The sequence below is a fragment of the Pyrgilauda ruficollis genome, unplaced genomic scaffold (genome assembly GCF_017590135.1).
Source record: "Pyrgilauda ruficollis isolate IOZ18807 unplaced genomic scaffold, ASM1759013v1 scaffold3, whole genome shotgun sequence".
NCBI lineage: Eukaryota > Metazoa > Chordata > Aves > Passeriformes > Passeridae > Pyrgilauda > Pyrgilauda ruficollis.
In genome coordinates this window covers 17016468-17043636 of record NW_024524377.1, presented here as the reverse complement: position 1 = coordinate 17043636, position 27169 = coordinate 17016468, and the positions used below count along the sequence as shown (strand labels likewise).

General features: G+C 39.2%; 1 protein-coding gene across 1 annotated transcript in view; it reads right to left on the bottom strand.

Annotated features, from left to right (window-relative positions):
* Positions 1-27169, bottom strand: part of CERS6 (ceramide synthase 6) — a 91482-nt gene that overhangs the window by 33741 nt on the left and 30572 nt on the right. Inside the window, exons 2-4 of the mRNA XM_041473212.1 lie at positions 26183-26288; positions 23793-23923; positions 7323-7380 (exon numbers count right to left, since the gene is read on the bottom strand). Coding sequence (XP_041329146.1) covers positions 7323-7380; positions 23793-23923; positions 26183-26288 — 295 coding nt within the window. The remainder of the gene's footprint in view (positions 1-7322; positions 7381-23792; positions 23924-26182; positions 26289-27169) is intronic.

Sequence of the window (27169 nt, the reverse complement as noted above, 5' to 3'; positions counted from 1 at the left end):
TACCCAAGAGTGCAACTGCAACAGCAGAGGAGACTACCAGCTTTCTGTTCACTGTGAAATGCAGTAACATTTGACACTTTTCACAGATTTTTTTCTTATCCAGGAACTGAAACTGATAGCCTTTTAGTCAACAGCACCTTTCACAACATTAGGAGAAGGACAATTATTCATAATTAACAGGTTTTTTTGGGGTGTTGAGTAGTAGTTTTTTTGGTTAGGTTAGATTTTGTTTTGTTGGTTGGTTTTGTTTTTGTGCACTTCTACTTGCTTAAATTAAATAGTACCTCAATGCTTATTTTTCCCCTGTTATGGCTAGGGTTTATAACACCTTTTTTCTTTTACAATGTATTAATAAAAGTTCCTTTTGGACATCACTTGGATGAATAAGCACTTGCTTAGAGGTAAATTGAAATGACTGATTTCTTTTTTTTCCCTGCAACACCTGTATGGTATGCTGGATGGCTGCTGACATTAGAAAGAAAGTTAGATTACTTGGCAATACAAAAAGCATCCTTCCTTACTCTCCTCTGCCAGCTGCTCTATGTTCTACTATTAAAATGACTCCATGCATGTATGGTAAACCCAAGAGATTTTTTAATAAGTTAGTCTCTTAGATACAAATTCCACAATGATCCTGGGCTTCCTTCCCTATCTTGGCTCAATGAAGATCAGCATAACTGTACACTACTGCAGTTTTTCACTCTTAAGGAGCATATATATCCATGAAAATATTTGCTTCTGCATATAATGTACAAACAAATACATTCTTATTTCTCTTAACTACAGAAAAACTCCGTGGTATTAATTGTTGTAAAACAAGCCACAGTTTTACAAGTTATAGAAAGTGACCTCTTTTGTTTTTTCACCAATATAAATATTTTGCAGCTTCTTTCTCTCCAGCAGAAAGGATTTAATTTTCTTTCTCATTGTTCTTGATTTCCAGAAAATTCATAAAGCAACAACCAGAACTTTGAGTCAGCTTTTCAAAGTTTCTACCATCTTCCACTAAGTCTGCCTTATGATGTCTCGGAAACTCACTGATGTCCTACAGATGTGTGCTTTTTCCTACTATCCTCTGAAAAACTGCCCTGAGTATAGCAACATCCCTTGCTACTGTTGTATTTGTTTTGCTACTACTTAAGAATTTCTCAAACTAAAGTTTCACTGATTTCAAAAACACATTAGACAGCTTCCAGTCTCTAATGGCCATGCACAACAGGCTCTGAGGGCACAACCTTAGCAGGCAACAATGCCAAGAGCACAGGCTGAAATGTGCAATAAACTGACACTCTGCAAGCACCACTGCAAGCCACCTACAGATCAAAATTATGTATGCTTCCCTCTAGCCACAAAACCACCGAGCTCTGACCAAACACCGTGCTGGGAACAAAGAGAACTCAGCAAAACAACAAAATCCATGGCTACCCTTTTGCATCAATTTGTGCAAGTTCTTCCTTCCAGTGACTGTTAATTTGGTTTAGGATGCAGTTGCTTCTCACACCAGGAATAGATAAATTTTCATAATTTCCATAAATCCTTCACAGATCCAAGTCGTTGTTCGTATTTCTTGGCATAGCTAACTACAGAAGTGAAGACAATATGACACATTGTCAATGAACCTCCTGAGGTTCTTTTTTCATATATTGTGACTAAGCAAGCTGTTTTAAGTTTCTGCAGAACTGGGGGTTTTTTCCCTCTAGAGTTCAGTGCTTTGTGTCTGTAGAAAAAAGGCTTTAGGGGAAAAAATGCTTCTGCAATAAAGAATGCTCAGTGTTTCCTCTCAGTAATCTGCACTGTTGACTTCCAAACATAATTAAAAATTATACTTCTGCTAATGGGAAACCATAAAATATGGAAGAACTTACAAAGGCCAAGATTTTTTCCTCTACTACTGAAAGATAAAATGAAGCAGCTTAATGATTTGAAGCAGTTATGGTATAAAAATACATAATCTACAGGTTTTACTGTACATACATATTCTACAGGTTTTACTCATTTAATTGAATACAGCTATCCTTCTCCAAGGCATTCCCTCAGTAGTGAGTTCAACTGAACAAGGGCAATGCAAGCACCAGTTACATTAGTAATAACCTGTTCTTATATCCAAACATGTACTCTTTGCTCAGGTTTAATTAGCTGTGAAGAACAGGACTGCTTCATTAATTTGAATAGAGAAACATTAAAAGCTCATGGCAATAGAGTGCTGAGCTAATACTTTACTACAGGTATGAATGAGCCACCTTAGTTTATAGATGAATTAAAACTATTTTTATCATAAAAATTGCCCAAATATAACATTTTGTGAATTATTTCTTCTATATGTGCTATTTTTATGGTATGACCTTGAAAAAATTTCAGTCTTTCAGAAAGCTGGGCTGCCAAGGAAATGAATACTGTGCTGAAGGCAAAATTAGCAACCAGTCCACAGGGAGATATGAGGTGTGGCAGCCCCCCTCACTGCCCCAAACAACAGCGCAATGCACAAGCAGCAGAGATGCTGTCTATGGCTCAGTACCAGCTTAACTTGCCAATTTGATGATTACATAGCATTTACTTACTACTCTGATGTTATTAAATACCCCCAGCTGGATTCAAACAGATAAAGTGAAATTCAATTCTAGATGCATTTTTTGAATTAGTGTGTTGCTTTTCCTTCCCATGATTATGTAAAATTTGTCCCCATTGTATACACTTGAAAGTCCTGTTGCCATCCTATTACTGAATTAGGATACCATTGATATTCTCCTTTTGCTTTTTGTTTCAAAACCCTTCAGTTTCCTTTCAGCCACAAATAAATTCTGCCAGCTTGCTTAGCTTTGTCCTCTTCTGCCTGATACAGTTATTATCTTAACTTCCAACAGCTTACACAGTGAATTACTTCCTACGCTGACTTGCCTTCTCTTACAAAGCCTCATTGTCCAAAATGTTGATGTACACCAAGGTGCTGCAGTCATTTAAAACTAAGTTTCTCCAGTAGCTTTGGTCTTTCTCACAGCATGACTCATGATTTATATCTCAAGCATCCAAAACACTCTATTAATCTTTCCTAAATGCTCTCAATAATTTTTATGCCCTTCTGAAGATAAATCTGAAACAAATTCCTTTTCCATGAGATGGCATCTAACTATGGTCTTCCTGGAAAGCTTTTCCACTTGTGATGCTTATTTAAAAATGGAATATGGCATTTCCCCTTTCTCACAATGGCATTCTTCAAAAGACTCCAGAGCATGGGTATTCTTTCTTACTCACTCAGTGAATTAGAAATTGTTTTATTTATCACCTAATGTTCAGCCCTGCTTCCATGGAAAGGAAAAAGATTATGATTCAATTTTAACATCCAAAATGCTGATTTTAGCTTAAAAATTTCCATCACTTACAGAAACTCAGCAATTGGTATTACAAGCAAAAAATAAAAAAGGCAATCAAACCCTCCAGAGAATCCAAATCAAATTTAAAGCAAGCACAATCTACCAAATGCGGGCTTCATTTCCTTCCTTAGTGGCCTATGTATCACATTATCCCTCTGCTAATAGCACAGTAAAATATCAAATATCAGCGTTGTGTTAAAAGGGCTCCACAGTGGCCTCTGGCATTCTTCATTTAAATGAGAATATTTATCCAGCATTGGGCAAACAAGTTCACTGAACAAAAGGAATTACAAGGCTTCAGTAAAAGATAATATAACAACCTTTCGGGAAGAACGTGGGAAGGAAACATCACAGCAGATGCAGACTAGAGCAGAGAAAGTGCCCAGCAGAATGCCTGCTTCAACTGATTCAAGAGTGAAAGACACCAAGAGCTCTGGAGGTAAACCCCCTGCTTCCTAGCTTTTGCCACAGTGTTGTTTTCTAGAGTCAGTTCTGATTTAAACCAAGGGGGAAGATATTTTCCAAACTCATGCTTTGGTATCTCAGCGCTAAAACCAGAAAAAAAATCAGCTTGCTTTAAGGAGTCTTACTCTATGAATCAAATGATCAGACATAATCCAAACAGTGGTATGAATTTTTCCAAGATGCTGCATTTCTTTTATTGTTCTGTTCCACAAAATATGCAGCAGCATTAGTTTCACGAAAAAGTAGATGCAGCAGGTAGGGCAACAGAAGATGGAAACAATAAATGAAATACTGAATATTCTGATGCAGGTATTTTTTTTCTACTCCAAATAATGTAACATGCAATGTGTTCTGCAAATAGCTTTCCAATAGCTGACGAACTTTTATGAAAAAATTAAGTCGGTCCTACTGCTACAAAGACTGTAAACTGTCTAGAGTACCAGACATTTTGAATACAGCAATTTAATTTTATGAAGTGGCCGTGCATAACAATCGTTATTTTCTTCATCTATGTTTAACAATCTCAATAGCGGGTGAACTGCAATACAGAAACAATGTCAATAACCAGCCACCACTTTACTGACAAGTTCTTTTTTGTATTTCAAATGAAGGTGATCTGACTTCAGGCTCTAAAATTCTGGAGTACAAGCAATCTGAAATGGCATTTACAAATTCTATACTACTCTCTCTGGGCTGTAACATGTGCATGTATCGCTGCTGCTGTTTTATTCCAAAAAGAGGCAAAGAGTCAGCCAACTCAGCTGAGCAACAGAATGCAATATTCTCTCGCACAAAAAAGCAGGAAGCCAGTTTCTCTCAATGTGCACACAGAAACTGTGGGCCACTAACAGAACATCTCCTGCTGTCACACAGAAGCTCATTGGCTTAGTGGTTAGTGCACACAAGAGGACAAACACTTCAATTTCTTCATTTGAAACATCCTATAGTTTCAAGAAAGGGGGACTTTCTCAACAGAAGAAGTGGAGATCTACCTGTATGAAGGGATTTTTTCCTTCATACCACCCTGCTATTTTTTATTTGCCTTCCATACATTTATGTCCCTTGAGTAGGCTTTTGGAGTCAAATTTACACTTCAACATGGTTTTTTCCCTGTTCTTTTGCAAGCTAGATTGCACTAGAAATTGTAACTACCCACCAGACAGTTCTCAGTTCTTCCATAGGGGATGACTCATTAGGAAGGACACTCCATCAGCTGCATACACACACAAGCTTGTTGCACCCAGCATTTTTTAAATATAGCCACAGCATACTCATATCATCTGCCTTACTTCAACATTGAATTTGAAAAATAGCAGGATTTGTTTATCCAGGGAGATGATTCTTTTCCCAGTAGAATACCTACATGCAACTTCAGGTTTCCAAGTCTCAGTATAGACTTCAAGAGTCACAGAAAATTCATCCTCTTCTGTGAGTTTGTAATTCTCATGGGCAATTAAAGGAAGGAAATTAAATGTGAGAAGTCTATATATGTCACCTGGAAGCTTTGCTTTTTCCTTGTACAGCATTATACAGGCACTGCTTAGCACCAAGGATGAGCAAGCAAGAAACAAGCCAATCCGGAACTCTTTGCTCTGTTTCTTTATCACCAAAGATAATGATATTTTTTCCATTTAATTGGAGCACAGTCAGACCATTAACTCTTAATGAGCAAAGCCACCATTTACTTAACTACAAATATTACTGAGGAAAACAAAAACATTATCTCATTCCTGTGTTAATGATAAGCAAAGCAGTCAGTTTACTGGAACTTAACATTTTGTTGACATGACTACTGGTGTGGTACTCTGCAAAGAACTGTTTTGTAGACATGCAAATGAAAAAAATGGTAGAGCTGAAAAATCTCAGTTTCATTCAGAAAAGAAAGAACTTGCATATACATGATCAAAGTGGAAATATAATTGGTTGCTTATCTTTTATGCTTCAAATATTAGTGATTTATAAAGACACCAAGAATGCTGTAGTGAATGCTGGCTTCAGTCCGTCAGTGCTAAAACATCTCATTCAGAAGTCAGCAAAACTAAGATGGGGATGGTCACATCCAGCATTTGCCATTTTACCAAGAGTGGAGGCAATGAGGATTAGATGGAAAGGTGAATGTTTCACATTAAATGATCTTGTGTGTGCCCACTCACAAATAATTGTGAGTGTGGCCACTCACAAATAATTTAAACCTGATCTAAAAAACAGTGAAGACTGGAGATGGCAGCTAGTAACAAAGAAAGCTTCATCTTCTCTTTCAAAGTTGGTACCTTGGTCCACTTCCTAACACAGAAGAACACTCATCACCAAATCTGCTCTTGAAAATAGCATTTGAGGTAGAAGGTGGACAACTTGAACACTTAACCCACAATTACACTGATTCCCTCTACTCATAACACAGGTAAAATGAGACAGGTGAGTTCAAATCCTGATTAAGATGACCTATTTCATCCCCTCAGTACATCAGCCATCTCACCGCAGGGCATGCTCTGAAACACACAGTGCTACAGGATCAAGCGACCATACAGCATGTTAATGGATGAAGTACACATAAAATGGAAGTGCTCAAGGAGACAGAGGAAGAATGCAACTGCATGCTGCTCTGGCCCACACTTCCCCCGGGGTTGACTACTGCTAAATAGCTGAGAACACCTCTGATGTGCCCTCCCTGCACAGGCACATCGTTATTCCTGCTCACACCAAGTTGCCTTGCACCTGAGACAGCCTCAAGAACTACTGACATAAGAAAGATTAGTAAACCTCTTTTTACTTAGCACCAGCAACATTCAGGATACATTTTATTGTGTCAAATTTTTGACCAAAACAAAGATTACATGAACACACTGAGTGCACCACTCCCCTAATTTCACCTCCTAGAATTACAGAAATACGGCCCAACTTTCAGGAGCTCTGAGAACTAGTCACACTGTAAAAACGGTTTGCACCACAAATCCATACTACTCTCTACTGCAGGGTTAATAGACCCATGTCAGAGTGCTTAGAAGCTTTCAATACCCTTCTCTTTTTAAACCAGGTGAAACACAGCACTGATGGGAAACTTCACAAAAACCTCCTTCCACATTACAATAGACAAAGTACAGGCAAAAAATGTTTTTTTTTCCTAAAACACTAATGCATTTTGTTTGCTAATAAAAAATAACCTCTGCCAGAAGCATTTAAGCAAGGATGATGGTGAAATCGATATTAATACTGTAGTAAGCCTTACTGCCAGTTTAATACCTATAATGAAAAGTAATCAAGTGAACTAGGCATGTTGCTATGCCTTTTTATTCTTTTAAAATCCCATTAAATATTGATAAGAACTTATATTCCTTACCAATGCTAGTAGCAAAGCATTTTATGAATGCAAATTAAATTCTAATTTTCACTCCTCATGAACATAGACTTTATGCCTGGGCTTTATATTATAACTGTACAAGACTTCAAGTCTGTGATATGTTATGAAAGAGTAATAATATAAGTGCCTACCTTTTTCAGGAACCGTACTCCATAGGTAAATATATAAAGGTAAAATGTAAATCTCCACCTGCAAAAGGTACAAGAGATTAACTCTAAAATATCAGGTTTACATATTTTACAGTTCAACACATGATTTCTTATTTCACCACCAAACCACCACACCCCGGTTACATTAACAGAAGTTGAAGCAAAATTTTGGTCTGGTTTTCTACAACTTCTGTTATCAAGCATTGTGCTCATTTGTCTGCTTTTCCTGGCTTCTCATTAGCTCTCTGAAAACACTTGCTAATTTTATCTAAACAGGGAAAAAAATTCTTCACACATTTTTGAGGATATTAAGTTTTTAAAAGTTTAATGAAAACTAGCAGGACATTGGAGGAGAGAGGACAATTTACCCATCTGTTGCAGGAAAGTTCATCTCTTATTAGACACCAGGAAAAAGATAATAAGAAATTTTATTAAGACTTCAACAGGTGACTTGGGAGTACTGCATGTCAAACAGACTCTTTAGTAATAAAAAGTGTCATTCACAATGAGTTGGAAATTCACTTGGCAGATTCCAGCACTCCACATTTGGTTTTGAGGAGTGCATTTGCGTCAGACAGATATGCTGGATACAGATATTTATCCATAATTTACATCCACTTCCCATGCATCCCTTGATAAAAATGATCTACATTTTCCCAAATCCACTCAGAATAATTGCTGAGCTTCTGGTTTTTCTTTTTAGATAGAGGCAAAGTAGAAGTTAAGAATGGGATGCTGTGGTAAATAAAAGAAACCACCAGGAGATTTAATAAAAAATTATCCTCTCCTCTTTCTCCAGTCTTCAAGAAAAGAAGACAGACACAGTAACTTCCTATCTTTTGGACCTATTACTCACTTATGAAAGAGCTACTGGAAGTCTAAGGAAATAAAATCATAACCTTGTGCAGTATAAATTCTTAAGAGGAATTCCTTGGCTTTTTTTTTTCTCCAAGGGTTGGACTGATTGCACACACATGCTTAATATAAACACCAGAGAAGTAATAATCATAATGTTTACAGCAGGATGAGATTTAGCTACCTTAGTGTGAAGCAATGCTGCAATGTGAATCATCTTCAATGACATATTTTACAGCACTTACAACTTTCTCTCCACTGGCAAAACTATTAGCTTCCAGTTAATTGGCACTGGAGTGCTTTCAAATGTTACTGGAATGGTTACAAAACTGAAAACGTTCCTATGTTAAAGGTTAATCCAAACCTTTCTCTTCAAAGCCACCTTTACAAGTATTTAGAAAGACAGTTGTGTCATACATAAATAACCCTCTGACAATTTGAGCAGAGTCTAAGAACATCAATGAGATTTAAAGTGTGATACTTCAGTTGAACAGAAACTCTATTTTACACTGTGGTCTCCATAGCATGGAAGAAATTAATTTATTAAACTGATATGAGAGAAAGTGCAAACCCTTCAAGGGTTTGGTCACTGTAGTAACATGGCACACCGTTTTCATGCTGGCACTTTCAAGATACTGGGAATATAGACTACTTGGAGGCAAAATGTTAGTTGTGGTGGCAGAAACCTTCAAATCATGCAGATGAAAGACAAAGAAAGGATAGTATTATGAATGAAGGATTTATTCGGGTGGAAAGTTTCTCGTTAGACCAGTCCTACAGCCAGTAAACTTGCCATTCACTTTCATGGTCACATATATCATCTAGTGAAAGTTTGAAGGCTGTCACTGAAAATATTAGGAGGAAAACCCTGTCTACTCTATTCACTGATGAGCGCCTTCAGTGCCCTTTGTTCACTCCTAAGTGTGAGCAACTATGATAAATTCTTTGCAAAGAGTTTTATCACCTTTCACATTTCTCCAAGAAAAATTCATAACATGCTTAAGGGCTTTTCTAGCTTGCTGTTGGGAGATGCAATGTTGCATAGAGGAGTTCAAAGGCAGTTTGACGTATTTGAAATATGTTAATAATTGAGTTTAGCTGGTGGGTATCAGGGATTTTCCAGTCTGCATGGACATTTGGAAAACTCTGATTGCAGAATTTCCTGCAGCTACCACCCCTCAAAAAATAAAAAGACCTTTTCCCAAAACAGGCAAATTAAGAAACGCCGATATTCCCATCTAACTCTCCACCCACCTCCCAAAGCACTGACACTGCTACAGATTCGTGTTAAAGCCATGGATTGCCCTGGATGAGAGTTTCTGGAGCTTCAGAAAACCCTCAGAGCCAAGAGCCACTGGGTATTATTTGGGCCTGTTGAAAACAATCAACTTGTTTCAACTGTTCAACTGCTACAAAGGTGATAGATGCATACAATAATATGATATGTTCTTCTTCCTGAATTTACCAAGCAAGTGGACTTGGATTTAGCACCTGAAGATGAAACAAGGCTAAGAACTGAATGATAGACCAAGCAGGTCAAAGTACTAACTTCTTAAAGAAAATAAAAGTATTGATAGAAAAAAAAGCTCATTCCTGCTGAACAACAACACAAAAACTATTCTGCAAACTTCCAGCTTGGTCAAACTCCAATAAACAAAAATTTGAAACAAAGCAAAGTTGGAATTGGCTCCTGGCACGTTTATCACCATTTACCAGCTAACTCTGGTGGTAGCAGATCAACAAAGGACTTCCATTGCTCTGTAGCTGGCAGCTAGCTGCTTTTTCTGCAGACTTGAAAGGGCAATTCTCCCAGCTCAGTACTCCAAAATTAATCTCAATCTCATACAAGAAGGTCTAAGGAGTTTCCCACATTGTTTTACCAGTACTCGTAGATGGTTTATTGCTGCACTTAACAGTACAACATCCATAAGCCAAGGTAAAATAGATGAATGCATAGTCAATAATTTGGGATTAAAGACAGGGAGAAAAGGTACAGGAACTAGGTTATGAAGCTGCATTATTCACTCAAAATCATACAGACAAGGACAGAATGCATGTGAGAAATACCTTTCATACAGTGCAGATATGTCCAAGCAAGATTCCTCCAAAGGTGAACTCTCAAATCAATTCTCTTGCAACAAGTATTCTAATATGAATGATGGATTTCAATCTACAGTACATACTTCCTTATGCCTCTCTTTGGGTCTCACTGAAGCCCACTGATGAGGAAATGCAAATAAAAGGAAAATGTTATAATCAGTAATCACACCTATTCATAGAATAGCCCAGTGTCCAAAATATCTCTGCATTTTGGGAACTTGGGCAAAATGTTTTTTTCTGTCTGCACAGGACATCATAGAAGAGAAGAACATCTTTCTTAGTGTGTGGTTACTGAGTTTTATTCCAACTGAATTCACAAAGTAGTAGTTGATGAAGTGCTGTCTTGAATTTGTCCTAGGTAATAGGCCCAAATCTAATGTTGGAAAGTGCCCCTAGCCTAAGCACAGTCTGAAGAGCTACAGAAGCCAGGAAAGGGAAGATGCCCAGCCAGTGGTATAAAACCTCCTAGTACCCTTTCTAATATACTGCTTAAGGTCCTCCTTAAGCATCAGCAGCTCATGCTGAGTGTCCACATGTCACTGCTTACTGCTGTTGTTTGGTCATAGCTGGTTGTCTCCAACAGGGAAAACAACTTCTTCTAAGGCAGCAGAAGCAGAGCCCAAGAGACTAGGAAAAGCAAGGCAAGATGCATACTAAAATATCTCTTGTTCCCCTTTTCCTCCAGCAAAATTCTCTGCCATATTAAAGACATACAGAGGAGGCCATGAGGTAAAGCACTCCATCGTGGGCAATTGCCACATCAATCCATGCTTAACTGAAAGATGAAAACGACTGAAGCTTCTCTGTTTTGTGAGAATTTACTCTGTCCCTCAGACTTCAAACATTCCTTTGGTCAGTTGTATAGAGACAAAATCTGAATTCCCCGTTTACACACAAAGTGCGCTGCTTGAAAGTTTAAATCCAGCAAACCTAGATGAAAGTACTCAAGGCACAAGAGCTCTGACAGACCCAATCTGTCTGCTCACAATAAGGTTTATGAGGTTCACTTTAGTCCTCCACTAAAAGACTTCCAAACTGAACGAGGCTTATATCTGGTCTGCTGAAACTCAGAATAAGGGAGATCAAATGGACTTATGGACCTTCCAGCAAATTCTTCAGGTTGTGCTGTTGCTTACCAGGCCAGTGCTTCAAACATGAATGTGACACACTGCAGCAAAAAAGTGAAGCTAAAAAGTGACTCTGCCATAACAGAAAAATAAATTCTTTTCTAATGTAGCATTAAAAAGAATGCTGTAGAGTCCCTCAAAGGTGCAGCAGCAGATCTGACTGCTCTTGTTCTACATTTGAATGCATTCCCAGTCCACAGCATAGTCTCAACCCCTTTAACTTTGAGCTGCTAACGAAATTTTAAAGATGCCTCAGCATGACACAGCACATCATCTAAAAAGATGGAAAAGTTGGAGAGCCTCCACCAACTAACCTGATACACGCCATGGTATGCTCAATTCAGCAAAAACTATTTAAAGTGCCCACTTGAGCAAGCACTTCACCAATTTCATGCATATGTCTTGACAGGTTCCCTTCATCACACCGATGAAATTTTGTTCTTCAAATTTTGCTCTGAATTTTTGCACTGAGATATAAAATTAAACTTCGGCTAACAAAAAAAAAACAAAACCAAAAAAACCAGGATCAATCAGTGGTCAAGCAGAGCACCCCCCTAACTCCATACTTTTTGCAGAGCTCACCACATGGGGTTCAGGCTCTGTCAGGAAGACGCCATTCTCCCCATGGACCTGCTGTCCAGCTGAGTGAGCTCAGCATGGGTGCCTCCCTACGAAAATGGACACTTCTCCCTAGGGCAAGGGTGAAGAGGCACAAAGCTTCTCTGCTCCTGCAGTTTTCCCTTTTTTCCACTTCTTTTGCAGGAAGACTTGAGTGGCCAGGCTACGGACCTGGCACTCCTGCAGAACTTTGCCGCACCCATCTCGCAGTGCTTATGGCTCTGATGCCAAAACAGTGCCTACTGCTCAGCAATGGTGTGCAAGGATCCAAGGCTATCCAACTGCTGACAACAAAACATCAAATATAGTAAATGCAGAATGTTAGAAACATAAAAGCCATTATGCTTGCAGAATTGTAGCTGTCATTTACAGAGATGCCTTTGCCATTGGTTTGCTACAGACAGGGCCACAAACAGCAACGTAAGAATGGCACACTTCAAAACAGTTAACATTAAAAAAACTTCATCGTTATTTAACAATTAGTCATAGGCTCACCACATTGCCTGCATTTGAAGAAACTGGCTCTCTGGCTCTGAAAACTATTTTCGGAGAAACTGCACATGCCTGAAGTTTTTCCATGAAAATATACTTCCATGTGTAAATGCAAGTAAAATGTGTAAATTCCAGTAAAATGTAAGATTTGCTGTTCTCCATAATCCACTGCTCACCTTCTGGCAGTGGTGGACAGACCTCTGGGCTCAGGCCTTGGACTGAAAGTCACACTGAGCTTCATGCCAACTCCACAGTTGCGGGTCTTGGCTCTGGAGATGAGAAGGCTTGAAGTACCATCACATAGCTTGCTCTCCATTTTAATCCCCACACTCTGAATGGGTGCACAAACATGCAGCTGGGCTACGGAATCATTAGTTGGGACTGAAAACTACTTTTTGCTGCAAAGGTTTCCTTTGGTTGTGAAAAGTTTATTCACTGTGAGAGTGCTCAAAGGAGCATTTCTGAGGCTGAGTTTAAGCAGTATTCAATGTTTATTTGTTTTAAATGGGAAGCATCACTAAGTTCCACACATGCTCACCATGACTTAAAGCAGTCTGTTTTATCCTCAAATTGCATTTTTCTGCCCCCCCAACTACAGTATAACAGCCTTCAACTTTCCAATTCACTCAAGAAGACTTAATCCAATTAATGTTGCTTCTGACATAGCCAGAGGTATACATTTCTTCTAGATGACTACCTCTAAAGACAAATATTTAGAGGATGAACCTAAAAAAACCAGACTCTGAACTTCTGGATCAACTTCTTAATATTTGTGACATTGTCTACCTACCTATTACTCCAACTTTAAGTTAAAACCAAAACTAAACACAACAAACAGTAACCCTTCTCCCCCAAACCAACAAAAAATTTCCCTAAAGATACTATTTTTTAGGCAACAAATAATGTAAAAATACAAGACAGAGCACTGAAAAATAATGCTTAATCCATCCAATAAATAGGAGGCCAAACAGCAGACTCCACTAAATCTTTACTCATCTTCAATCCTGATACCTAGTCTCATACAAAGCTGCAAGTATGACTGTATGGTTGATGGAAGTAGCTCCACTGTTCCAATTTCCGGCCTCCCCAGATTTCTGTAATGACAATTTGCTGCGTTTCCACAAAGCCTGACAGATGCAAGCAGATACAAAAAAAGTTCATTAAAAATAATACATAGGTAAATAAATGAATGAATAAAATCTTGCCCCTTTTGGCATAGTATTGCTGTTGAGTCAGCCTGGACCATGCAAATGGTAAATGTTCCTGCACTGTGGTTAAGCAGATGTTATATGAGGAAGAAGGCAGTTATGCACAACTCACTAAGATGTGCAAAACAGCAGGTATGATAAATTGAGAACACTGTATTTGCCCTCCTCTTCAATCTTCTGGATTAAGACTTGACTGTCATCTGATTTTCCTCTTGGTTGCAGTTTGAATCAGTTATTTAATATTATGTATTACAGTGCCACTTGAGACCAGTCCTGTCCTAAATATGTATACTCAAAATGCAGCTCTGAAAGTCTTAAGAGCAAAATTTAGTAGTGCAGAAAAGAGGAAAGGAAACAGTACTAAATTTTGAAGTGATGCAGTTTTATAAATAATAAAGTGTGTTTATATAATTAGTCCAGAAAATATGTATAATACAAAAGGTGTTTCATTCTAGGTTACATAGTTTCTGTTCAATGATTATGCAACTGTTCTCTTCTGACTACTTTGAGGGCTACATAAAATAAAGGACTGATAAGACCTCAGAGATCTATGATCCTTGCCAAATCCTGCCCTACAAGAGATGCTATCTGGAAAGTTCATGGGAAGCACACACAGAAAAACCAGATGTCACTGCCATGCACTGTCCCTTGTGGTCTGACCAGCAGACCTGTTTTCTCATCAGTGATGCTCAATGCAAACAGCTGATGAGACTTGGAGAGAGAAGCCAACTCAAAAGCCTTTCTAGCAGGGACCTCTACTCTCCATTCTCACAATGATCTCACAAGTTGCCTGCTTGCAGACACAACAGCTGCTCACCGTCCCACCCCTTTACAGCTCTAGAGGAATCAAAACTTCAATCTTCCAGACTGCATTTGAATTTCACCTAGCAATATTGTCCTAGCCACAATGGCCAACATTTGTATGCATAAGGCACCTTTGTGTCAGGTGCCTTTGTCACTGCAGGACACGAGACAACACGATGCAGACACGCTGTTGCTCTCAAGGCAGGAAAAAGGGAAGTTTATTTTCTGACTCCAACATTTACAGATTTCCAAAGGCGACAGTGGATTGGAGGGTGAAAGTGCCACCTCTCCAATGACTGGACAAACTAACAGTCCATCAAGTTTCTCCTCCTCCGTAAAAGAATGCAAAACATTAAGTTGTTTACAGAAAGTGTGTGAGAAAGTTTGATACAAGAATGCAAATATCAGAAGGCTTAGAAAATATTAAAAAATCAGGGCGACATGCCTTCTTAGACCAACTTGCATTACCTGTTTTCTTTTGTTCCCATGCTGAATGTTACTTTTCTGTAGCATTAAGTGTGGCCCAGAGTGGTTTTTAGCCTGCTAAAGCAGATGCTGAGCCCTTAGGAGTATGATCTTTGTGGAGACAGACTAGGTGTCAGTGCTGTTTCCCCATTTCCCTGAGGAAGCTGCCAGCTGTGCTCGATCCATGCAGCACATCCCAAGGTTGTGCCCAGCAACCACACACCCTCTGATTACATGGGTAGAGATTAGTCTGCCAGGGAGGACCTGCTTTGTCTTCACATTCTGTATTTCCATTTCAGAAGATAAACTTCCCCAACTTCCAAGTGGGAGCTGCAGGGCTAGCATAGCTAAGATTGGAGGATAAGCAATGTTTTTAGCAGCATATTCAAACCTCATCTTGTCAATTTTGTTTTCCCTTTTACATGCCAAAGAAGTATATTTACTTTGTCATTTATGTTCCTTCCCTTTCCCTGTCTCCCATTCATTACTTGTTGGATCATTGAAAACTTCAGAAAAACCTCTACAAGTTGCTCATGACAGTGAAGGCTTTTTTTGGTCCATTTTTCATTTTTAAAGATGTATTTTCCCTCAGTATTTCAAGCACTGTACAAAGAAAGAGGGACAGGAAATTTTTGTATTATTTTTCTTGCAAAAGTGCTTTTATCAGAGCAGCAGCAATGAAACTGAAGATGACAGAAACCCAAATTTACCAGGAAGCACCATCTAAACAAACTATATTCATTAAAGTATTTAAATAACTAACCATAAGGGATAGCATTAATTTCAAAGCACACTTTCTGTAGCACCTTATACTGAATAATTCCTGTCTGACAGTCACAATTTCAGGCTGTTTCAGAGCCTGATCTTAGAAGATTTACTCTGCTAGTAACCGGGACTACGAGAGCTGAGGCACTACTTGAATCCTCTGAAAAAAATAGTGAAAAATTTAAGTCTCACATACCTTTTTTTAAATCTCTAGTTTCTTGAGCTTGAGGGAAGGGAAAAATAAACATGCCTTTATGAGCACATCCTGGTCACCAGTCAATACAAGCAGAAGGGTCTGTCACACTGATAGTACCAGTAAAATGTAATGATTTCATGGATTTACATGTAATGCAAAATAGGAGCACAGCTACCAGCAAGGTCCCCACTGCAGCCTGGGCTCTGTGTGTTGTCACAGCAGGTCTATGGTGAGACACCAAAGCAGAAGACAGAAGCTGGATCAAACACTAGGTTACCATATGCCTGTAGCTACATTACCTACCATCATCCCAAAAAGCATTAGATGAACTAGCAAGTTTCTCATCTCCATCAGCATCATGTACATGTTCTCACAGAGACCATCACCACTACATAAATTCAGCTACAGGCCACTGCAAGCCCCCTTCCATTGGCAGACAACTTACTAACACATAAAAAACAGTGCAGTAGTATGTCTAGTTATACGTAAGTGAAAAATGCTAAACAATGTGAAAGCTAATTCTCCTCTTAACTCTGTGTCTCTGTGAAAAGGCATAGTCCATGTATCTATAAAATGAAAGGCAATAAGATAGGAAACAAAACTGTGTAACAACATAAATACAAGGGAGAAGAGGGAAGTAAGGATTTGCAGTGCATAAAATAAAATTCATTCATTGCTGTGTATGAAATAACATCTTACTGCCACTTAACTTTTCAGTGTCTCAAGGCACTTGTCTCCAGTGTTTGCCAACTTCATTTAAAGCTGAGGCTGACTGAAGGTGGCAGCTTGTCTCTGCCACAATGAGGAACTAGACAGTGTAAGGTGCAGAGAACACAAGAAAGCAGTAGCTATTACAGTCTCTTCAGTTTTCCTTTAGTTGTCTTAAATTGTTATATTGTGACTGTAATTTTGGATTTGTGTTCATATTAACTAGAACTTAGGGAGGAATTATTTAATTTCCATAATATAAGATAATGGTGAGCCCATACAACCCACAAGAGAATGGAAACCTAGTTAATTATAACCTTGCTTAATGTACAATGATAATATTAAGTGATGGTGTCTTTGCAGGATGAGCACGAGTTAATTTAAATTTATTAATTGCGTTAAAAACTGTGTCACAGAAGGCAGTAAGGGCAGGGAATTCAGAGTTTTAAGTAATTCAATTTGAGGGAAGAGGGAATTTCATAAGATGCAAAATATTAAGTGCTTAAAGCACTAAAGTCTTAAAAACACAGTGAGCTATTATGAAGACATGGCACGGACATCTTTGCCTGTCTGCTCCAGCAGAATAGCAGGGAAACAGGGCTGGCAACTCCTGACACTGAACCAGTGTTGTAATTTCCCTCTAATACCATGTTTGGGCAGTGAAAAGTCCTGAGGCCCAGCTTAAAAAGACAGAATGGTGATCATAGACCAGATTCATATGTAGGTACGGCAGACACAGTAGGAGAGGAATCATGAGGGAAACTGCCAACCTTGCCCAATGCTGGGGTCTGTTTCATATGAGCCCTGAGCTAACTGGAGCCTTTTGAGCAGCATACTACAGAGTTGCAAGAAGTCTGCTTCCATCTTCTCCAGATGATTCAGCTTTTCAATGCAGCAGGATAGGAGGGCAAAGAGAGCAGACCCACATCCAGTATTTTACTATTATAAAATAAAAAATTATAGGAAGAATGAAATAAAGGGTATATACAGAGTCACAGGTTGCAGCTGTTCAGTAGAAAATCATTCATTCACTCAGCCTGTGTTAATCTAAGCCTTTGTATTAGAGCTGGCAGAAGGAAGAGATCCACTCAGAGGACCACATGGCACAACACGCCCTGCTCCACCACACCATGTCCTCCCACTCTCTCATATCAGGAGGGACCAAGGTGGCTGAAGCTGCTTCCCCTGCTTCTCTTCTCCATCACATTGAAACCTGAGCTTTCACCATGGATGCACGTATTGCCCCTGCTTCCCTGGTTTACCTCCTGTTACTTGACTGCACGCACACTCTCCACAACCACAAGAAACAGAACTCCAGCAGCTCATAACCCACAACTGAAAAATCTGAGTGATGAGGACCCTATGTTTGCATGCAGGGTAACCTTTAACCCCAGAGAGTATGGTGGATCACCCTACAAAACAGCTGGACAGCTAGCTTGGCAGGGCAGGGTAAATCAGAGGGTAAGGATGCAGAGCTCAGGGAGGTGGCCTTTACTGCTTATTGGATCTACAATGGTAGCCTGTGCTGCTGAACTACAGCTTGAGCCAGCCTGTCTAAGTATGCTTAATACAGATGTTCCAAGAGGCAAAGCTGAAGGCATAAACCCACAGCAAACCACGCTGTAGCAACTGGGCTTGATTGCCCAGAGTCTGCCTTTGGAAGTGTGAGTGCTGGGCAAGCTGTGTGCTGGAGAGGAGGTACATGGAAGCTGTTTAATATAGATTTATCAGAGAACAAGTGTTAGAGAAGAATTAAAATTGCTGACATAGCTGCACTGTGTTCTCACAACTTTAAAATTAGAACAATTGCCAGCCATTCACTTATTTGTGTGTCCAGAGACTCAAGCTATAAATTACTATGTATTATGTAACTCAAGGCAACCAGTACTTTCTCACTCTCTCTTGGAGCAGGAAGGCCATCAGTGAGCCAGTGCTGAATGACATCATACACAAACATACATTTACACAAAATAAAAGGCTCCATCAATACTCTTCCGCACTGACTTCATATATGGCTTAGAGAGTAGCAGACAAAGGAATCAGTAACAGGCAGAACTATTGAGTGCTACTCTTGTGGAGCAACATTTCACCCTGATGTAAAACAGATCAGGATTTCTGTCTTGATTTTTACATAATCAAACTTGACTCCAGGCCTTTTTGCATAGCTCTAGTTTCCTTGACATAAGTCTAATATAAATGCCTCATTCACTTTTACTTTCTACAGAGGCCTTGCATTCAAGCACATCTCTCTTTAGTGATGTTACTAGACATAATTCTTTTAAGAGAGTAATAGGTCTTTGAATGTATCAACTCCAGAGTCTAAATGCAACTCTTACAATTCTATTGTAAAACTGCAGTATTTTACATGCTTAGTATAGATAAAAATTGCCAGATCATCTTTGTTACTCTGCACTTCAGTTACCACTTGCAAGCAATTAAGTCTTCTTTCTCAACTCCCCTACCACCTGAAGCCATAATAAATACCTCTTGCACTCAGCAAAGTCACATCTTCCCTGTTCTGGAACAATTTCACAGACCGCAACTCCCTTCACGTTTCATTGAACACCTATGTCCTTCATCCACAAGCTGCCTCACAAATCTGACTCTGCCAACACCCGAGCCTACTTGCCTCTCATGTCATAATCCACTTATCAACACTATACCAAATATGTGATTGCGCAAGTAACAGAAATTCCCATTCCATGGAAAACAGCAAAGGAAAACAAGGGAGATAGTGCAGTTCTGTGGCCACTGAAGAGAAACTACCACACTTGCTGCAGAGCATGTTGCCTGTCTTCACAGACCCATCCCCTCTCTGCTTTTCTGGTCATGAAGCACTGGTTAGTCCTTCATTCCATGTAGCACCAGAGCAGTTGCCAAATCAGAATTAAATGGACCCAAAGTACCATCTACCACAAATTTTTGCTCAGATCAGAAGTGTGTTAGAAGCTGGCTTAGGAGAGCCTGATGCTATTAAACACTCAGAGCTAAAAGCCTATTTATTTTCTAATGCTTTACTGTTCAACACAAAGCACAGACTGATAAATTCTTTCACACATTTTTTTTATCATGTGCATCAGCACAGTTCAGAATTTCAACAACCAAACAGCTGTCTTCATTTCTTTCCCTTGCACAGTTATTTTTCCAGTACAACTTTGCAGGAGAGAATTACTCTGATAGTTGAGAAAAGCAGTATGCCCAAGAAGTTGCCAACAGCCCACAAAATTTTCCCACAAATGTGTGTAACAAGCAAAAAAAAAAAAAAACCCATCAGTATTTCTCTATATCTAGACACATACATGTGCGCACACACACACACACACAGATATATACAGTCATAGATAGATAAAATCTTCCTCCAAAGCAACATGCATAAACAAAATTTCAATTCCTTAAGAAAAAGAATGTCTAGCTAGGATACAAGACAGAGGGTCCTCTCTCCCCTACATCAAAACTAAAAGACACCCTATTTACAGACAATTTAGTATCCAAGCTTCTTCTAGAGAATAAAAGAGGGGTAAAAATAGATCTTTGGCTCTTCAGTCTGCACATTTCCATGTTTTCACACGCAGAATGTTGCATAAATTCAAAACATCTCTCTTGGCCATATGTTTCTTCCAGACACTCCTTAGAAACCATATAAATGTCTCTAATAAACAGCTTGCTTAAATGTACATAGCTGTAGGACAGACAAGTCATCGGCCTGATGACATTCCAAAATCCCAGGCTAGTAACTTACAGCATCACAGGTTCTCTCCCTTTGTGCCGGACAACAAGGGGAGAGGACAGAATGCTGTCTCTTTCTTTGAGAAAACCAGACATGGCTACACACTGGTAGTATGAGCAGAAACAACACACTGAAACTGGGAAGACACTGGAAGTGGCTTGGGAATCACTACTGCATTGGTTTTCTGACACATCAAACGTGACATTATTGGATCCTGTCTTCTGTGTGGCAATAAGCAAAGTAATATTCTTGATGTTAGGCTGTGCCATAGGAACAGAGGGAAAAGAATAATAAAAACCCAACAGAAATACATGGAAATAGAGAAGTCCATTTTGCACACTCAGTTGACCACTTTTTTTCCTCCTTTATGCATCTTGAATCTTTCAAGTTGAAGAAAAGAGTGCAAATAGTCTAAATTCATAAAATAGAAAGAAAAGCTACGGACAGACTATCCCCTGCAGCTAATACAGTAGGCTAAGTGCCTGAGCTCTGCAATCTGAGGTTATACTAGGTGGGTACCTTTCCTAGTGACTACAAACGGTGACTAACTCCAGACTTCATGCTAGAACCACCAAATCCTTGGGATACAAGGACTGACTTGCTAGTAAAATTATACTCAGTGCTGCACTTATTACTTTCTGACTGGATCATTAACCACCACCTGGTGATTATATACATTAATCACCACCTAGTGAAATTATCTATTTAATATAAATACTTATCACCATAACATCTGAAAGCTTAAGCAGTTACGTAATACCACTGATATCTCACCATTAGGGTCTCTATGGCTCCAATAATCAAATTACACCTTCTCTTTCAGATTGACAGACAAAACTCTATGGCATGAATACTGGTTAAGGTTCCTGAAAAAGTAATTTATCTTCACTATAATGCTGTGAGACAAACAGTATCTATAAACAGGAGATTTCAATACTGCCTTTTTCTTCAAATAACCATCATCTGCCCATGGCCTGAACATCTGACAAAGACTGGCAGCAAAAGAATTACTCCATTTGGAAAAAAAACAACAAAATCAACAAAAAATACCCCCCAAAACAAAAACAAACACAAACCCCAAAACCAAACAAACATACAACAAAACACAACAAAACAAACAAAAACCACACAAAACAAAACCATAAAACCCTCACAAAAACAAACACACAAACAAAAACCAAAAATAACACCAAACACCCCTTTCCCCTCAAGAAGCAGTGAGCAGTGTAGGTTTTGGGGTTTCTCTGCACTCTGTTCATGACCAGAATTGTAATTGCTTGAAAAGAAGGGAAGGGTTTGAGAAAGTGAGAAATCTGTGACAATAAGAATCTAGTAATGAAGTTACTGGCACAGTGCATTTGGGGCTGGATCTCTGGCATCATTCAATTCAGGCAAGTGTGTTTATCATTAAATTTCACTCTCAGCTTTTGTCACACTGAAGTTACTCTACCTTACATAGTGCCCACGCTATTCATTTGACAAGAAAGATAAGGCAGTCAAAAATGGCCTACAGCCTTTCTGGCATAGCTCCTCTTCCCTTTCATCATGGAAAAGCCACTCTGGGCCCAAGGAACACTTTGTCTAGCAGTAAATTGAATCGTCTCCATGTAAAAAGAGTTGGAGTTATTTTTAAGCAGATCCACATTTGCTATGGGTTCTTTAATTTTTCTTCCCAAGCCACACTCAGGTAGTGCTGTTCCCAGCAGAACTGAAGCCTTCTCTGGAGGGACAACAGCATCTCAGCAGTATGAAGGTGTAGACAGAGATCACATGTCACTCTGCTTGCTCTGTTCTTGCTTATGAGGTAAGGGCACACTTGGTTCTGTCGAAACTCTCCATTGGCACCTGAATTACTGAAGACTTGAGTGCTCTTCTTCCCATGACTGCAGCGGGAACACATACTTCAGGTAGCTCAGAGCTTCAAAGCACCTGTCACACACAGTCATCATATCTCTGAAAAGCCACCCCATTAACTCAATAGCTATGAAAAGGCTATAGGCCTCATACCAAAGGACTTCCTTTGTGAAAACTTTCTGAAGTACCTCGCTTAGCGCTCTGATGGACAGATTTAACTAAACAACACTTTAACTGAACCCATACTGAGGGGATAAAGGGTAACCCTGGGTTCCCACTAGTAGTCTGACTACAACTTTGTCCAAGATGTGTCAGGTCAGCTGGTGGCACACAGTCCATCACTGGAAATGCTCCCAGGACAAGGCACACACAATTGGTTGGATAACACCACATTCCCACAGCACTACGTATATGCAGAAATGGAGAGGCAGCTCCCACTGCACCTCCTGCAAATCATGAACAGATAGAACCTGAAGTATCGACCTACTCTTTAGGCCATCTTGCTCCTTTTTGGACAAGTTTTATCATTACTAATAAATACACATATTGCAGAAATGCCAGTGGCTCCCCCTAAACAAAGCTGTCACTATATTCTGTCAGCACTTTACTACAGCTTGACCTTACCTTCCAGTCTGCATTCATAGCTGTCATTTGCATTCTATTTTGATAATGTATGTCACAAAGGAGCAAATTCAGCACCCAATACCATCCTATCCATGCCAGTGTTTCATGGTATGCCTAAATTTTTTCTACCTGCAGGTTCACCCAAATGCCCTGGCACCAGTGCAAGAGAGCGAGGTCTCTGAGCTGAGTTACAGAGGAAGCAAAATATGCCACCCAAATATGCTACCTCTAAGGCTAATAAAGCAATAATTTTTCCCAAGACTCCACAGTCAACAAGTTAACAACCACAACCCTTGCAGAAAAAAAAGGTTGTTCTTCACTGATCTCAAAAATTGGTAACTCTTAAGGCCAGCAGCTGCTGGCAACAAAATGACCAAGTCTATACATAACCTCATCATGCCTTCATTTATTAAACACTAAGCAAGGAGGATTTTAGCTGTAAGTACCAAATAAATTACTTAAGCATTCTGACACTTAGGTTCTTCTGTTTAATAAAGGACGATCATCTTTAAACAATTTCTCTTTTGTCTTCTTTTTATTTAACAACCCAACTGCCTTTTATCTTTACTCCTCCACCTCATATGTCCATCAGCTTGTATGGCTAAAGGCAGTGCTGTAAGGACAGCACACTAACACCAGGTGATTTGTCTTAAAGGATCAGGCTGGTGCCTTGATAGTACAGAATCACAACAACATGATTTCTGGAAGCCTTTGACCACTGAAAATACCCGAAAAGCACAATCTGACTCCTTCAGGAGAACGAAGGATATAACTAATTAACGCATTAGTTATATTCTATCAATTTGTATAATTTTCTAACTGTCTCCAAAAGTACCTGAGAAAAACAAAGGGGCAAACTGATGAGAACACAGGCTCAACAAGACTCAAGAAGAGAACATGCATCCTTACATGCTCTCACAGAACTTCCTAAGGGTGCTGGGTTTTTCCTGGTTGCGCCTTTGTCGAAACCAACGTTGAATGCTGCGTACATCCCAGTCCAGCTGCTTGGAGAGGCCTTCCAGCCTCTTCTCATCTGGATGCTACAAAACAGAGAAGCACAAAAATTATTTTCTAGTTCAACTGCATTAACACTTTAAATTCAGAACCACCATAACTGACTCTTGCCTTCTTACCAAGGCTGTCTGTCAGACACATGGATACACAGAAAAATGTTCACCGAAATCTCTACTGGCAGATTCCCATCAGAAAACATTTACAATGACAATTACTAATCTAGAAGGACAGCTGCTGTAATATGACACGCAGGTCCATTACTGATAAAAAACTTTAAAGGGACAATGGGATTGAAACTTGCTTGCAACTTGGAAGTGAAGTTTAGCAGCTATAAAATGCCATGCATTTCTGGAGCAGTGGCTCTTACAAACACCCCACTGCCTTCCACACACTAATACCTACATCAGGATCTTTGTCCTGTCGACTGTTGCACTAAGGAAGATGGTTTGACTGACACACAAAGAAGGTAAGTCCCATGTTTCTGCATGATAATGTTCAAAAATGAGGTCGTTGAACACAGTGACAACTTCAAAAGGAACATCACCTTGACAACAGGGAGACAGAATTGTTTTCTGTAAAACTAAATACACACAAATATTCTCCAAAGCAGAAAATGTAGAAGTCTCATACCATTAGCATGGCTGCAAACCAGAGTAGAGGTAAGGCAAAAGAAAATGAGTCCTTAATTTGAAGAGCAGTACAGGACAAATCTCCAATCATACAACAATTCGACATGTACAGTGACACATATGTACTACTTATATATTTCTCCTGATCATACAGTTTTTTAAATAAACAGAAAAATGCACAATCTGTTTTCTGGAACTTCAGCTTTATTTCTGCAAACAAGTTACTTCCATTGAATGAAGTACAAAAGCTCTTACAACAAAGAGCTTTAAATTTTTAATTGTTGCAAGACACAAACCAGCAAAATTTCTGTTAGGCTGAAGTTTTGTCTATCAGCCTCCAAGAAAACACAGGAAAGAGAGGGAAATGAAAGGATAAGACAAGAGAAAGTTGAAGTATTTGCCATCCACCTCAATAAAGTTTTTTAGTCAACCAAAGTATCTACTAGTTTTTCAATGGGAGGTTAAGAAAAGCAATTTCTGTAACTTTAGAAAAATGAAATGTTTGATGCAGCTCTTGGGAGTTTGACTAGAGCAAACTGCTCAATTCACAGACTTGCTATATAGGATTCAAAAAAGGCAGGTAGCTAAATTGGACAGTTTCTCTGAGAGCAGCTACCAGATTCTTGTAGGAAAGCAGATACCTGTGAGTATAAAGAGCTCCAAACAAAAGTATTTCAGGCCCTGTGTCAGACTACCAGACTTTATGATGAAATATTAAAAACAAACAAATAAACAACCCCACAACTAACAAAACCTAAGCATTCTTCCTTCAGCTGAGTCTGTGTGAGAGAATATCCTGCCACTTTCAGAAACAAGGCACATGCAATTCCCTCCCTAAACACAGGACAAAAGTCACAGCAAATGCCATGGTGATCTCTGGATAGTGTAGGACACACAAGCAAGACAGCCTATTTCACTGTCTGTGACACTGAACCCAATTTTTCCCTTTATGACTTTACTGCTCTCTGAAGTTTACACTGCTGCCCAGCTGCAGTCTGGAGCCAAGCTGGGAATGGAAAGCTCCTGCAGAAAAATTTGGGATGCTTGAAAAGCATGGACAGAACAACAAACAGGTTAAGCTGAGATGTCATATGGTGAGAGATGTAGAGACAGATATGCAGGTTGTGGGGGAGGATCTTGTACAAGAAAGATATGCAAGCTGCAAATAAAACATTTTTCAGTCAGTTTCTCCCACTTTTCTATGTTGTTCCCCTTTAGCTGGGACACCAGCAAGACAGGCCTTTCCCTAGAAGGAGTAGCTTTGAAGTTTCATGGAAAACTCAGTATCAATATTACTGGCTTACAATGAGCCCTTTTTTTTACTAAAAACCACCACAATTTAGCAAAAATTGATACAAAATAGATAAGAAGCAAAAACAGATAAGAAGCAAAAATATGTAGGTGGCCATATGGCATCTACAAGGTGTTTCTGTGACAATTTTTTTAAAATTGAAAACTTACAGGAGACATCACAAATGGATATATAACCACTCAAGCTGGCATATTAATGACATCACCAATATTTGAATTTCTGAATTGAGGTGCAAAATGCAGCACTGCAACACTGAGTTTATCCGTTAGCCTTGCTTTGCTCAGACATAGTTTATAGTGCCACATCCCACTTCATAAGGTAAGTATTTTAGTCAGACACACTACCTTTGTAATAGCTGTGAAAACCTTCTCCAAGATAGCATTAGGTTGAGCTTTCTGGGGTCCATTGGCTTGGACTTTAAGGCCTAAGGCACATGGTTTAGCAATGAACCTGTGAGAAACAGAAAAATGAGAGAAGAAAACAGGTGAAATCCTTCAGTTACTTCATTACTGTTATCAATCAATGGCACTTGGTAAATGGGCAAACATTATAACCCTGCCAACAAAAACAATACTTAAGTTTTACAGCTCAAAAGCAAGCTCATATAGGCAATTACATCACAAAGTAAGGAACATCACTTTGATGGATGAAAGGAACTCCTGGAACACATGAAACAGATGATTTTCTTTCATGTTGTGAAGAAATAGATTAGAACAAAAGCATGAGAGGAATGCCTCCTAGAGAAGCACCAACTAAAGAGCAGAGCTGGGCAGCTTGAGGAGCATATAATATTATCCTCCAAGCACAGCCTTTTTAAAAATCAGTTTCCAAAGCCTCAGGACTCCTTTGGCACACTGGAATTTCAGAAACCTGAAAGGCAGCAAGCTTAAGCTTAAGCTGCCTGGTCAATAAAATTTTCTAAAACCATAAGATTTACATGGTACAGAGACACAAGCAATACTCTGCTGAAGTATGAGGCTGTCCAAAATCCTAACACCTATCCATAAGTTCTCTGAGACATTTCAGAGTTGAATTGTAGAGTTTGCATTACATATAGTCAAGACCATCACTCTACTCACAAAAAATTAAATTATTTGTAACTATGAATCTAAATCTGGAATTCCCATGAAAGCCATAAATGCTGTATAGGAATCACATTCCTATCTGCACACTATGAACTTCTGCCATCTTTGAACTATAGAACTCGTGATTTCACTTAAACAGCCTCTGTTTCCCAGAACTTCATTTGCTAACAAGGACCAAAACAACACTTTGTGTAAGCAGTTCCACATTTATCCAGCTGAATGACCACAAGCTATAAAAAAAATCCT